Here is a 14,851-nt window from a genome sequence, read left to right on the forward strand (position 1 = left end):
ATGCACATCTCCCCTCTTTGGAGAATGCTCAAGAAATGACCAGATAGAGCAAACCTCAAGTCCTCATTTGGCTTCACAGTGGCTTTCTCTGGTGACAAGGGGACTCTCAACTAAGCGAGCTGGAAGTTGATTAGTGCAGCCAACCCATTTGCACTCAAGTTAATATGATGTAGCTTTCAAGAGAAGTCCATCCCTCACTAGTTCTCGGCTTCGTAATGCTATGAAATATGACCTTGTAGCCAAACTGGTCTTGCCCCAAATCCAATCATTGGATCTATAAGCTTTTTTTGAAGAAACCATGGACTATGGCCTATCCATGCTGCATCCACTCTCATGTTGTCTTTACGCTCTTTACTTTTGAATGTACCACATTATTAATAATATATTTCACTGTACCTGCAATTGAAATATGGGGAAGATATCCGATACATGTTACATATATCTCAAACTTCTTTTAAAAATTCTGGGTTTGAAAAATGGGAAACAGATAATATCTGTTTCCGAAAGCGATATGTATGGTGGAGAAACGAGGACGGTAACAAATCAAAGAGGTCCAGAGCTATACGTCTTTCGTAGCGCTGCTCATATGTGATAATCTGGTTCCGTGGTCAGGTGAGATGGTCTCACTCGTAACAGGCAGGAGCAAAGGGATCAAAATGCAGATTTTGGAAGCTCTGAGCATCGGCTGGCAGCGCCTTACACCTAGCGCCCTTTGTGCGCTACTGATTACAATAGTATGGGCCAGCTACTTAAGCATCAACATGATATACAGTAACTGCACGAGACGGCGGCACCATCGGTATAAGCTTCCTCCGGGGCCCTGGCCCTTGCTCGTGCTGGGAAACCTGCTGCAGCTCAGCGGCGATCTGCCACACTTGCGGCTCGCAAGGTTGGCGGAGAGGTACGAACCTCTCATGGGCCTGCGCCTGGGGTCCACGCCCACCGTGGTGGCCTCCAGCGCCCGGGTCGCCAGGGAGTTTCTGCAGACGCACGACAAGGTCTTCGCCAGCCGGCCGCCCTCCATGTTTGCGGACCGCCTCCTGTACGGACAGTCCCACTCCCTCGTGCTAGCACAGTACGGGCCCCACTGGCACCACGTCCGGAAGGTCGCCACCCTCCAGCTCTTCAGCGCGCGGAGAGTCCAGAAGACGAAGCCTCTGATGGGGGAGGAGGTGGCCCGCCTCGTCCACTCCTTGGCTGCCGACCCCGCTGCGATCGTGGCCGACGTCGATCTCACACGCGCCATGTACAACATGGTGCAGGATCTCATGTTCCGCATTGTCTTCGGCCGCCGCGCGCCCGACGAGGCGAGCGCTGGCTGCTCCTTGAGGGAGATGGTGCATAGGGCCGGGGCGCTGTTCCAGGTGCCTGTGCTGGGCGACTTCATACCGTGGCTGGGGTTCCTCGACCGCGGTGTCAGGAGGACCATAGACGAGCTGCACGCGGGGTTCGACACCCTTTGGGAAACCTTGATAACGGAACGCGAGAAGCAGCATCAGCTCAATATACTGCATGGGAAGAAGAACCTCCCAAACGATATTCTTGATGAACTTCTCTTGAACCCCTCCTTTAGCCGGGTGGGCATTAAGGCGCAGATAATGGTACGAAATGTCACATGATATTGATGGAGAGAGAGAGAGAGAGAGAGAGAGAGAGAGAGAGAGAGAGAGGAGGCAGTGTTTACCAAAAGTCGAGGTTTAGTGTAAAGTGAATTGCAAAATTTAAAGAAAAACTTTCAAAATTGAAAGAAGAAGGTTAAAAGCCTCAAACTTTTGAAAACTTTTAGTTATAAAGATGGTAATAAATATATAATTTGATTAAAAACCCCTTGCAAGCAAAATTTTCACTTAGAGATTTTTGTATTTCTGAGAAAAATGTTTTTCGTGATCATTGGAGAAGGGGGAGAGAGTTGAGAACTTTTTTTGGTTTTTGTAGGACCTAATCGGAGCCGGAATCGACACTACCGCTGTAACACTGGACTGGACCATGGCGGAGCTCTTCAACCACCCATTAATCCTAAAGAAGCTACAAGTTGAGCTAGAGAATCTCGTGGGACTGGAGAGGATGGTCCAAGACTCCGACATGACGAAGCTACCTTATGTAGCTGCCATTGTGAAGGAAACCTTGCGCCTACATGCGCCTGTGAGTCTTCTGCTTCCACACATGTCCAGGGAGCCTTGCGCAGTGATGGGATACAATCTTCCGAAGGGGACAAGGCTGTTGGTGAATGCATGGGTGATTGGGAGGGACCCTGCCACGTGGGAGGACCCTGAGAGATTTTGGCCAGAGAGGTTTCTCAAACAAGCCGGGCATCAAGAGTTGCGTAGTCAACATGTCGATGAGTTCTCATGGATCCCTTTTGGTTCGGGAAGGAGGAGCTGTCCAGGCGTCCCTCTTGCCCTGCCGACCCTTGAGCTCACTATCGCAAATCTTGTCCACTGTTTTGATTGGCAACTGCCCCAGGGTGAGAGCCATGTCGACATGTCCGCACAAACATCCATAGTCACTTGTCGAAAACACTCACTCCTAGCAACCCCAACTCTACGTATCTCTCTAATGCACTCCATATAGCAATACCTTGAACATGAATCAATCATCAATATCTCTAAGGTTATGGTGCGATCTTTTATTAGTCGTGCCCAGGGTTTTTTTTAAGGGTTGCAGAGCCCTTCTAGAGGCATTTTGACCTTCAAGAGAAGGCAATTATTTTTAAGACCTTGTTATCAAAGGGCAAGGAAAAAAAATTGCCCTTCTTAGAAAAGGGCATGATTTTACAAGCCTTGCTATAGAAGGGTAGTTTTTTGTCTTAAAATTTAATATATTAATATATTTATATGTATTTAGGCCTTAGGCCCTAGGCCCTAGGGTATACTTCCTTGCGGGCCGCTAACTTCTAAGGCTAAATTTTCAAAGCCCTAAACTTTAAACCTAAAGGGTTCTAAAACATTCACAGTGACAGTGAGACTGGCTTCAAAGTTGAGGCGACTCGGACTTGCAGATTGCATTGTGACTCGTGCCTCCACCTTCCAAGCTCCTATTGCTATGAGTTGTGATCGGTCTATCGAGTCTTCAAGGGCCATTATAATCCATTGCAATTTGCTAGGTATGGAGCAGTGTTGGTTAACATGTATTTTTAATATATTGAGCCTAAGCCTGTAAGGGTACATAGACAATGAGGCAATAGGCCACTGTTGATCTGGAATAAACCACGCTCACAACAACACCTCGGAAGTTCCTCCCTTGTCTAGAATAGGCCACCTACCCTATCTTCCCCTTTGTCTAGCTCGGATCCACCGATCTGGTCTACTTCCAGAGTTGCAGGGGTCACACCATCATTACATGGGCTTTAATATTTTGCTCATAAGAAGATGATAATGCAAAAGAAGTAGAAGCAAGTTGAATTGTTAATGATATCTTCTTCAGTATGCCGATTCTCCTAGTCACTCAATGTTTTGAGATAGATCATAGCACCCTCTAGATCTTCTTTCACTAGCCTTGTAAATTGATAGACTATCTACCCTGAATGTAATCAACTCCTCAATAGCTTGCCTTTTAAAATGTATTCACTTGATCTATTGGCATTAGTGATTTAGTAGATGTCCAAAAAGAGTGAAAGAATATAAACTATAGTAGCTTCATGAATTAGTTCTGAATGATAGAATCAACTAGTTGGTTTGAATGCTTGTACGAAGTCCGTTGTCAACAACCAAGGATGGATCATGGAACCATGACACATTATTTGCACTTGAAGGTGAGAATGGATCGATTATGGCCTTTCTCTATGTCTAGCTGTAAGAGTACGTGAAGATACACACAGAGAGAGTAGCTGCACCATCAAGCCCTCAAGGAATAATATCATTAATTGACCAGTTAATGAAGTGGCACGTCAATCCACTATCTTCCATAAGTTAACCAACTGAAACATGCTTTTGTTCTTGACTAATGGAAAATATGATTGCACATAAAGTATGACAATGTAACTCGACTATGCCATACAAAGCAGTTGGTGAGCATGAATGGGCAGTTTTTCGGGCCCAATATGTACGTCCGGACATGAGACCACGTTATAATGAGGGTGTCCAACAAGTTGGACGGCATCAACGTCACAATTCATTGGTAACTATCAATCATCAATCATCAGCTTTAGCAGTATGAGTTTTTCGTTTCACAGTAAAGAGTAAGACAAGTGTAAGGGGATTCTGATGAACCCCAAGTTCTGGTTGTATGTGCAATGCTTATATGAATTCATGGAGAAATCTAACATTGTTAATGGTTCTTAACTAATCCCTATGGATTTGATGTGGTTTGAAAAGGTTTAGTGGAGCATCCTTGAAGTTTGCTGGAGAAGTTGAAGAGTGCAAACTTAGTCCATTGTAGATCCAAGGTGAAAGTTGTCTATATTCTAGGTCATTTAGAATTCAATGGTGAGTCATCAAACTTCAACAAATTCATTCAAGGCTAAATATTTAAACAAGGTTAAGGTAGATTTGATTAAAGCTAGTTGAAAAATAAGGCATGTATTTCAAGCATTACAAGGATATGGAGGTATAGCGACGGGGCTTTGCGACGCAAAATAGCGGTGTCGCTATTAAATGCGACACTAATAGCGGCACATATAGCGATGCAAATAGCGACGGTACTCAGACGAAAAAAACGCCGGCCGAAATCCGAACGCGTTATTTTGTGCGCATACACAAAAGAGAGAGCGAAAGGGAGAGCGAACATCTTGATTTGAGAAGGAGAGGGAGAGAAAGAGAGAAAGAGGGAGAAGAAAAGCTTCTCACCACCGCCGCCGCCGTTCACAAAGAAGAGGAGAAAGTGTACCGAGGGCGAAGAGGAGCTACCGAACCCTTCTTCGAGCCTTTGCGGTGAGTGCATTGTTTTTGTGTTTTCTCTTTCTTTTTTACTTGTTTTTGTTAAAATTCATGTGTATTGAGAAAGGGAGAGGAAATGAGAGAGAAAGAGAGGGAGAGGGAGGGAGAGGAAATGAGAGGGAGAATAAGAGAGGGAAACATTAAACATAATAGGGAAAGAGAGAAAGAGAGGGAGAGGGAGAGGGAGGGAGAGGAAGAGAGAAAAAGAAATGAGAGAGGGAGAGGAAAATAGAAAAAACTTTAAACATAATAGGGAAAGGGAGAAAGAGAGGGAGAGGGAGAGGGAGAGGGAGGAATAGGAAATGAGGAAGGGAGAGGAAGAGAGAAAAGGAAATGAGAGAGGGAGAGGAAGAGAGAAAAAACATTAAACATAATAGGAAAAGAGAGAAAGAGAGGGAGAGGAAATGAGAGAGGAAGAGGGAGAGGGAGGGAGAGGAAAGAGAGGGAAACATTAAACATAATAGGGAAAGAGAGAAAAAACATTAAACATAATAGAAAAAGAGAGAAAGAGAGCGAGAGGGTGAGAGAGGGAGAGGAAGAAGGAGAGGGAGGGAGAGGAAAGAGAGAGAGTGTGAAAAAACATTAAACATAATAGGGAAAAAGAGAAAGAGAGGGAAAGGGAGAGGGAGGGAGAGGGAGAGGAAGAGAGAAAAGGAAATGAGAGAGGGAGAGGAGATAAGAGAAAAAACATTAAACATAATAGGGAAAGAGAGAAAGAGAGGGAGAGGAAATGAGAGAGGGAGAGGAAGAGGGAGAGGAAAGAGAGGGAAACATTAAACATAATAGGGAAAGAGAGAGGGAGAGGAAGAGAGGAAAAACATTAAACATAATAGGGAAAGAGAGAAAGAGAGGGAGAGAGTGAGGAAGAGAGAGGAAATGAGAGGAGGAAGAGGCTGTTCTTTTCTTGTTTGTTGTTGTTGTAATAGTAGTAGTAGTTTTTTTTCTTTTCTTGTTTATTGTTGTTTAATTTTCTTGTTTTTTGTAGTAGTAGTAGTAGTAGTAGTAGTTTTTTCTTCTTTTCTTATTTATTATTATTGTAGTAGTAGTAGCAGTAGTTGTTGTTATTGTTGTTGTTGTTGTTGTTTTTTCTTCTTTTCTTATTTATTATAGTGGTAGTGGTAGTGATAGTGGTAATGGTAGTGGTAGTGGTAGCCGTAGTGGTAGTGGTAGTCGTGGTCGTAGACATAGTCGTGGTCATGGTCGTAGTCATAGTCGTGGTTGTAGTCGTAGTCGTGGGTGTAGTAATAGTGGTGGTTTTCTTGTTTGTTGTTATTGTTGTTGTCGTTGTTGTAGCAGTAATAGTTTTTTTTATTTTCTTGTTTATTGTTGTCTAGTTTTCTTATTTGGTGTTGTTGTCGTAGTAGTTTTTTCTTCTTTTCTTGTTTATTATAGTGGTAGTGGTAGTGGTAGTGGTCCTCATCGTCGTCATCGTCATCGTCATAGTCATAGTCATAGTCGTGGTCCTGGTCGTGGTCATGGTCGTCGTCGTCGTCATAGTCGTAGTCATGGTCGTGATCATAGTTGTAGTCGTAGTCATAGTTGTGGTTATAGTTGTGGTCGTAGTTGTAATCGTGGTTGTAGTAGTAGTGGTGGTTTTCTTGTTTGTTGTTATTATTGTTGTAGTAGTAGTAATAGTTTTTTTTTGTTTTCTTGTTTATTGTTGTCTAGTTTTCTTGTTTGTTGTTGTTGTTGTTGTAGTGGTAGTAATAGTAGTTTTTCTTTTCTTTTCTTGTTTGTAGTAGTAGTAGTAGTAGTAGTAGTGATAGAGATATGTTTTATTAAAGAAAATGAGAGAGGAACAGGACGAGAAAAAGGAAAAAGGAATGAGAGAGAGGGAATAAACATACAACATAGTAAAGAAAGAGAAAAAGAGAGAGATGGAAGGAGATGAGATAATGAATGGATAAAAAATAAAGAGAGAGTGATGGCGAGATCCGGTGAGGTCCCATTGCAGCACCACGAGACGGAAAACACTCCGCCATATGTTAATTTATGGGTGGGTGGGTGAAGACTTTACATATGTTAATTTTTGCTAGTCCATCATGAGAAATCCTTTCTCAAACAATTTAAGAAAGAAAAAAAGAATGATAACAAAAACAAATTGTTTGTCGTAACATAGACAAAATGGAAAATGATGAAAGTCTTGATGTTCAAGATGGCGAGATGTATCTTAATCAGCGTGTCCCGTGCCCTTGCTCTCAATGTAAACTGGCAATTAGACGAAAAAGTCGATTGTCTTTAGAATAGTACGACGCTTCGGTGAGTTTCAATCTGAGATCATTGATCAGGCGATCTTGGATTTTTAGCAAATGGTAAGAAAAGTTAATATCAATCATTCATTGATGATGCAAGCTAATTGAATGCCATATATGAAAATTTTGGGTGTGGTTGCAAATTTTCTATCCAAGGAGGTGACATCTCGTCCCAAGGAGGAGTGCACACTTTGTGGCCAATTAGAAGAGTTCATGGGCGTGCGATGGATAGAGTGCATGAGCCAATCCACCACTTGGAAGGTACTACCCAATCTATACCGTCAATACCAGAGGAGACAGATAGCCTTCAAGACTTACCTACAATCTTGGAGCCTGAGATGGAGGCAATGATAGATGCATTGATTCCCATGGATGTCGAGACTTCTGATCCGCTTAGAGAGGAAGCATCCATATCATTATATGATGGGTGCCGAGTATCTCGCCTAAAGACACTGCTTGCACTCTTAAGTGTGCAAGCAAAATACGGGTGGAGCGATGCGAGTGTGATTGAGTTAATCAGGTACCTTGTACATACGCTTCGTTGATTTCTTTTCGGCACTATCATTAAAAACATTTGTGCTTTTTAAAGATGTTTTATGATTTTTTTTCAAATTATTGAAGTATCATATATTACCACTTACAAATACCATACCTGAGTCTCATGACGATACACGACATGTTTTACGAAAGCTTAGCATGGACTACAACAACATCCATGCATGTATCAACGATTGCATACTGTTTCGAGGAGAATATGAGACTATGGAGACATGTCCAAAGTCTGGTTCTCATAGGTATCGATAGGACTTGCAAGGGTAAACCATTCCTCAAAAAGTTCTTAGACACTTTTCACTTATCCCTCGCATAAACCACATGTTTCGTGCGTCCAACATGGCGAGCTTGACAATGTGGCATGCGCAAAATAGGTCCACAGATGGAGTTTAACGAATATCAGCAGATTCACGTGCATGGAGCCACATTGACTCTACCTTCCCAAGCTTTGCCCAAGAGCCAAGGAATCTTCGACTCGGTCTTGCAATGGATGGCATGAATCCATTCGGTCTCTGCGAGATCATCTTCTTACAAGGTGTGGCCTATAGTCCTTGTTAACTACAATATCCCTCCATGGCTTTCTACGAAGAAAGAACATCTCATCCTTAGCTTACTCGTCCCCGGCCGCTACAAAGTCAAAAATATGGATGTGTATTTTCATCCATTAGTCGATGAGCTTAAGATTTTATGGGAGGAGAGGTTCACCGTGTAAGATATGAGCAAGCGTGATGATCGATGGTCCGCCAATATTCGAGCCATTCTCATGTAGACCATGCATGACTTTCCGGGATTCGAAGAGTGCTCACGTAAATAGACTCCCGTTCTTGTTGGTAATATCTATCATAGCTCGTTCAAGTTTGTAGTCATTAGATAGAGGTGTTGGGACAGGTCTGGTTACCTCATGTTATCATGTATATCCATTGTGCGGGCCACAATTAGACCCTCGAAGGTCACGAACCATGAAGAAGATGGTATATCAACGACACGCCGCTTTCTTGCCAAAGGGTCATGAACTCAAGGAAGGCTTTCTTGGACAGCCTCCAACACGTATGAATGTCCAAAGCTAGTACGAACTGAAAATGGTCCACGCGGAATCACATCCAAATGGAATGTGACGGTTCTCAATTTTCTACGAGTTGCCATATTGGACCCACTTACAGATCAACCACTTGTTGGATCCCATGCATATTTTCAAGAATGTGGGCAGCTTGCTATGGGACCACATCACAGGAAAGAGAGACACTATAGGGACACGAATGGATTTGAAGGAGGTAAGCAAGATGGAGGCGCTTTGGCTGCAATCGAGTGCTGATGGTCGCGTGCAGCTATCTCACGCTCCTTGGGTTTTGTCCACTAAAGAAGAGCGCATTGTGAAGCAAATAGTCAAGTCTATTTGCACTCCGACAGGTATGATGCGTTCTCTCAGGTCTGCGTTTTCTAAAGACGACCAAGTATCATGGCTAAAATCCCATGATTGGCATAAGATATGTCAGGTTTGTACTACGAATGGATTATAAGTGGTCTGCGCATTTTGCTATTTGGAGTGTAGTCATTGTTCATAATGCTTTCTCATTTTTGGCAGTTTGTACTACCAATTGTGATTGCAGGATATCTTACTCCAGAAATATGCAGAGCCATTTACAGGTTGTCGACTTTAGTGCAATGAATCTCATAGAAGGAGATTAAGACGTCCTCTATTGAATCCGCAAGGCAGGGAGCAATGGAGACCGTCTGTCTCTTTGAGAAATACCTGCCTACCAGCATGCTCACAATACAAATCCACCTTCTTGTGCATCTTGTAGATAAAGTGGAGATTGCTGGACCTATCCATACGCGATGGATGTTCTTCTTGGAGCACTTCATGAAAACCTTGAAAGGCTTTGTGCGACAATGAGATTGGCCAGAAGGTAGCATGGCTGAAGGGTGGTTGGTGTCTGAGATGCTAGTGCATATTTCACAATGGCTACCAACGGTGGATCTAGACAACAGTATGCTATGGTCGCTGAAGGATGATGATAGACTGACTGGAGATGTGGTGGTTGAAAATGGGATAGAAAAAAGAATGGATGATGCAATAGAGGAGAAGTGAATCACTTTTGTATGTTGCACCATACCTCTATGGAGACGTGGCTCACCAGGTACCAGCAAGCTAGGCAAGATCGAGAGAAAGCGCGATCTGAATTACGACGTAGTATGCGCCATCAACCGATTCGATATCCCAAGGGCATGGAGGAGATGCTGTGGTTTATGTCAACACGATGGTTGCATGGAGCTTTGACGGTAGTGTCTCGCGAAGGGGCGGAGGTCTCAACCGAGGAGTGGAAATTCTCAAGGGGATGTAGTCCAAAGGTGATGATGTGTTTAGGGTTTGTCGTATCTATATTTTATATGCGACAACTAATTGAGTGTTTCAATGTACATTACAAAATATATAGTGCAGTGTGGTCGCGCGGATGGCATTTCCGCGCGGAGCGTATTGATAAAATTCGCTCCACAACAGACAGTGGCATCATGGCAAGGTTCAAGCAAGAGAGCCGACGACGAGTAACGGATCCAAACACGATTATAGATGAGATGGAGTATTTTGGAAACTTGCAAAGTATTGTTACGGTGGATTACCGTAGCTTCTCCATGATACTATTTGATATGCAATGGTTCAAAGTGGCACTTGAAGGAGCTTGAGCAAAAGTTCAACGAGGTCCATCTAGATTTCTCGAAATAGATTCAAAAAAAAAAAGGACAGATTTGTGTGACACATTTGTGCTGCCGGCCCATTGTGAATAGGTGCATGAACTCATTTGTTTGCTAATTGTATTACGATATGGTATATGTCACAATAGTTAAATCTCTCTTATACGTGTTTGTGAATAGGTAATCTTCTATCCAAACCCCCGACAACCTCGATGGTGGTATGTTATACCTTTAGCTCCTCGAAGTATGAGAATATATGATCAAAAGCGATGTTTCGAGCATAGATGAGGACAATATGCAAATAGAGGGGTCAATATTGCAAGGGGTGGAGGCCACTGGAAGCTTGGAGAATGTAGAGGAGCCAGCATCAGGTAACAATGATGGAAATACAGGAGTCCAAGAATTCTTTGAGAACAAGGTGGACTCATCCTTTTGTGGTGACATGTCTATCGACCTTCCAGTTTATGCTGAGTTGTGTCAGGAGATTGACATGGGACCATAGGATACTTCATACTTGGAGCATCCACTTACTCAATTCATTGACTAATTGCTTATAAGGGTACATAAGATATGCACTTTAAGTAAGATCATTTTTTTAAGATTTATATTACCATGCTTTGTATGATTTAAATTGATTATGCTAACATCATTTTTTGTTTGTGCAGATGACCTTTATGGATACTTAGATCATCAGGATGAGTCGAGGGATGAGCGATGAAGGGTTGCAGGATATCTTCACGCACTCCAAATCAAATGGAGAGATTCAAAGACATGGCGGACCAGGAGGAGTTGTCTCGACATCATCGAGCCGCTCTATTAGATCTACTTCGGCGCAATCAAATGCTTTAGTTTCGAGACGCTCCAAAATTGGGCCAGACGGAGGGAGTGCTTCAGGGTCAGGAGGGTGCTGCATAGATATGGATACAGTGAGCCCATGGTTGGCTCAGGATACAGGTGCTACTTCTCGCTCTCGTGGTGATTCTAGAGAGCGTGGCTCAAGTGGTTGCTGTGGAGGCACGAACGCGGTGTCTCCGTCTCGTTGTTCTGCTGGAGTTGCGTCACCTCCAGGATTTGCCACACCTGTGGGGACGTCTACTCTAGTCACTCTAGATTTTTCTTAGTCGTCCGTATAGGTGGCATCCCTATGGGTGCTACTCTGATAGATACTACCCTGGTCGGTACACCAGATGTATAAGGGTCTTTTGGATATGCCTAGGAGCGTGGTCGCAGGTGGGAGAGGACCCATCTTAGGCATACCCCAGGGGGGTATGCCTACCTTGTAGATGATAGGTCAGGAGCCATCATACATGAATGATGAGGGGAGGAGGGTGATGGCTCGCATGAGAGAGTTGTTTTTGGTAATGTTGGTAGCACAGTTCTTCAATGACCATCATTGGAGGTGCATGAAAATTCTAAAGAACATTTGAAAGCAAAGTTCTTATGGGCAAAGAAAGAGCAAGGAAAAATTTTAACCCTTGATACACATATGCAGATCATGGATCAAGCAGAGGTGGATAAAAGGGTTGCATGGATCAAGGTGCTACTCCAAGTCATGTACTTCATTGCTATTAGGAATAAACCACTTTCTGACTTTCAGAAGAATGTTGAAGAATTAGTGTTTTTTGGGGCACCATATCTTCCTAGTCAAGCAAGCTATGAATCATATCTTTCTTCAAGTTCAACTCATATGTTTTTGGAGGCATGCTGCAAATACTTGCATGAAAATGTAAAGGCAAAGATTATTGAAAGCCCTTTTTATTCACTAATGGTGGATGAAAGCATAGATGTGTCTAATGATCACCACATGAATATATGTATCACATATTTATGTGATAAGGGCGATTTACATGTATGCAATAGATTTGTTGCATTGTTAAAGACACAAAATGGAACAGTACAAGGATTGTATGATGGCCTTTCAGAGTTCTTACAAAGTTTTGGTTTACCAAAGTTAAAGCTTGTAGGATTTTCGACTGATGGATGTAGTGCAATGGTTGGGAAAGAAAATGGTCTAGTTAACCGATTTTCTCGAGAGGTGCCACACTTAGTTGGGGTCCATTGTATAGCACATAGAGATGCTTTGGCTTCTAAGGATGCATTATCTACATTACTTATCTTTGAGGTAGTAGAAGCAGCAGCTCGAAAGTCTTGCAAATGGTTCAATAGTTCTTATAAGAGGAATGCAGAATTGAAAGATTTAGCTGTTGAATTTGAGCTACCAGTTCATGAGCTTTTGAAGGTGCATGAGATTCGCTAGCTCTCTAGAGGACAAGTGGTGAAAAGGCTTGTAACACTTATGCCAATTCTATTGCGCATATGGATGAGGGAAAGTGTAGAGTTATTTACACTTTTCACCTCATTTAAGATTCAAAATTTCCTTCATTTGTTAGCAGATGTGGTACACTATTTAAATCTTTTGAATAAAAAATCCCAAGTTGAGCAAGTAGACATTACTTCTATAGAAACTGAGCTTATGGCAACTATAGATATCCTTGAGGCATGCTTCTTATTCGGGGACTTTGGTCATGGGACACAATATCTCACAAAGTTTTATCAGCAGGTCAAAGATGGATATGTGTACTTTTCAATCAACAATGTAGGAGCTATGGAAATGAACCATCTTCATAATAACCAATTGGGACCTAAGGATAATTGTGTGTAGTTGGTGGATAACTGCATTCAAATTGGCAAGCAATTTGTACAAAAGGTTATATTTGCACTATATGCACAGTTTGCTAATATAAAGTTGTTTAAGGCTGCAAATATATTTAGTCCAAAGGATTATCCATATGATGTTCGTGGATGCTTTACAATGGGTGCAATATAGATAGATGCCTTATTAGAAAAGTTTGGGACACTTGTTGATGTTGATGCATGCAAGCTTGAGTATGGAGACTTCATGGTGAAGTTAAAAAGAACATGTCCAGGGAAAAGTATGCATGCTGCTTGGCAATTATGTGGGCATAATATTGAGTTTGATCAAGTCTTTGCAGAGATGAAAAAGTTATGGCATGCATGCTTGGTCATTGTTGCAAGCATGGTTGATTGTCAGAGAGGTTTTTCCAAAATGAATCATATCAAGTCCAATGATCGCAATAGATTGTCACTCGAGAGCTTGAATCAACTCATGTTCCTTTCATACAATGGTGCTAAGTATCCGACAGATGTTGATTGGGATGCCATATATGCTACATGGGATGGATTAAAAGCTCATCGCAATGTTAATGTGGTAGCAACAAAGTTGATATAAGAAAGTATAAGTAATGGTGTGCTTTGATTGTATTGCTATTTCATTCGAGACTATGGATGATTGTAGAGCTATCTTGTTGCCTTTCTACACTATCTCAATTGATTGAGCTTTAGCCTCAACATGGCATTGCAATTTTATTTTTGGTGTTTGCATTATTAAAAATTTAATGCTTAAATAAGTACTCATATGTTAAACTAAGTTTTGAATATTCTATCATCATATCATGTCAATATTAGATGTTGGTAAATTAATGGGCATGAAAAACCAACAAGATGATTTATATAAATGTCATAGTTTTTTTTTCTCAAATACTATTCTATTAGCTAGAAATGCAAATTTTAGAATACATGTCTATCGAAGGTCAAAATTTTGAAAAATCCCTTCCACAAGAGAGGCACTTGTTCACTAGCCCTTCAATGGAAAAAACCTAGAGGACTTTCAAAAATGACCACTGGGACTCCGACTTCGACTTGTGCCATACCCGAACACAAGCACCGCATGCTCCTTGTTTGGTCAAAGGGATAAACGTAAATCTAAAGTAGATTTTAATTGTTTAGGTGTTGTTGGTCTTGCTCTTCAAAGAAGGACCATAGTGTTCAAGTTCTAAGTTTACAATTTGTGAATAAAAGTTATGAGGTGGTGTTTGGAAATTGAGGTATCTTTAGAATATTGAACATGGCATTTTGTAGATAGTTTCTAACTGTATAATTACGAAAAGTATTCAACAATTTATTTTCCCCTTAATGCTCCTATAGTTTGACTTCTACAAGAAACCCCATAGAGAGAGAGAGAGAGAGAGAGAGAGAGAGAGAGAGAGAGAGAGAGAGAGAGAGAGAGAGAGAGAGAGAGAGAGAGATTTCAATTTTTGTATCAACTCCTTATCGAATGTGCGTCACACACACACTCACTCTCTCTCATCTTGAGATCAAAGTGAGAGGAAGAATCTCTCTCTCTCTCTCTCTCTCTCTCTCTCTCTCTCTCTCTCTCTCTCTCTCTCTCTCTCTCTCTCTCTCTCTCTCTCTCTCTCTCTCTCTCTCTCTCTCTCTCTCTCTCTCTCTCTATTAAATGTATGGTGTAGAAGCTTATGAGGTGTAGTTTAATTACCATTAGGAGCTCAAAAAGTGTGTAGTTTGATAATTGTAATGCAATGTAATTGTAGATGTGGCTACATATATAGCCCATCTTTTGAAGTGTAGTCTTGTAGGCCAAATTGTGGCTCACAATTCTAAAAG

General features: G+C 42.0%; 1 protein-coding gene and 1 long non-coding RNA gene across 2 annotated transcripts; both read left to right on the forward strand.

Moving 5' to 3' along the window:
* The first annotated feature begins 459 nt into the window (after positions 1-459).
* Positions 460-2,839, forward strand: LOC148012154 (cytochrome P450 71AU50-like). The gene is made up of 2 exons (XM_087669364.1): positions 460-1,601; positions 1,936-2,839. The coding sequence occupies exons 1-2, from the start codon at positions 618-620 to the stop codon at positions 2,569-2,571; spliced, it is 1,620 nt and encodes a 539-aa protein (XP_087525490.1). The 5' UTR covers positions 460-617; the 3' UTR covers positions 2,572-2,839.
* Positions 2,840-2,982: 143 nt separating this feature from the next.
* LOC148012155 (uncharacterized) lies at positions 2,983-12,277 on the forward strand. The gene is made up of 3 exons (XR_015689078.1): positions 2,983-4,868; positions 10,550-10,740; positions 11,035-12,277. It is a non-coding gene; the product is annotated as an uncharacterized LOC148012155 (long non-coding RNA).
* Positions 12,278-14,851: the final 2,574 nt, after the last annotated feature.

The sequence above is a fragment of the Lygodium microphyllum genome, chromosome 27 (genome assembly GCF_053477565.2).
Source record: "Lygodium microphyllum isolate KBCC chromosome 27, Lygodium_microphyllum_v1.1.10, whole genome shotgun sequence".
Classification (NCBI taxonomy): Eukaryota; Viridiplantae; Streptophyta; class Polypodiopsida; order Schizaeales; family Lygodiaceae; genus Lygodium; species Lygodium microphyllum.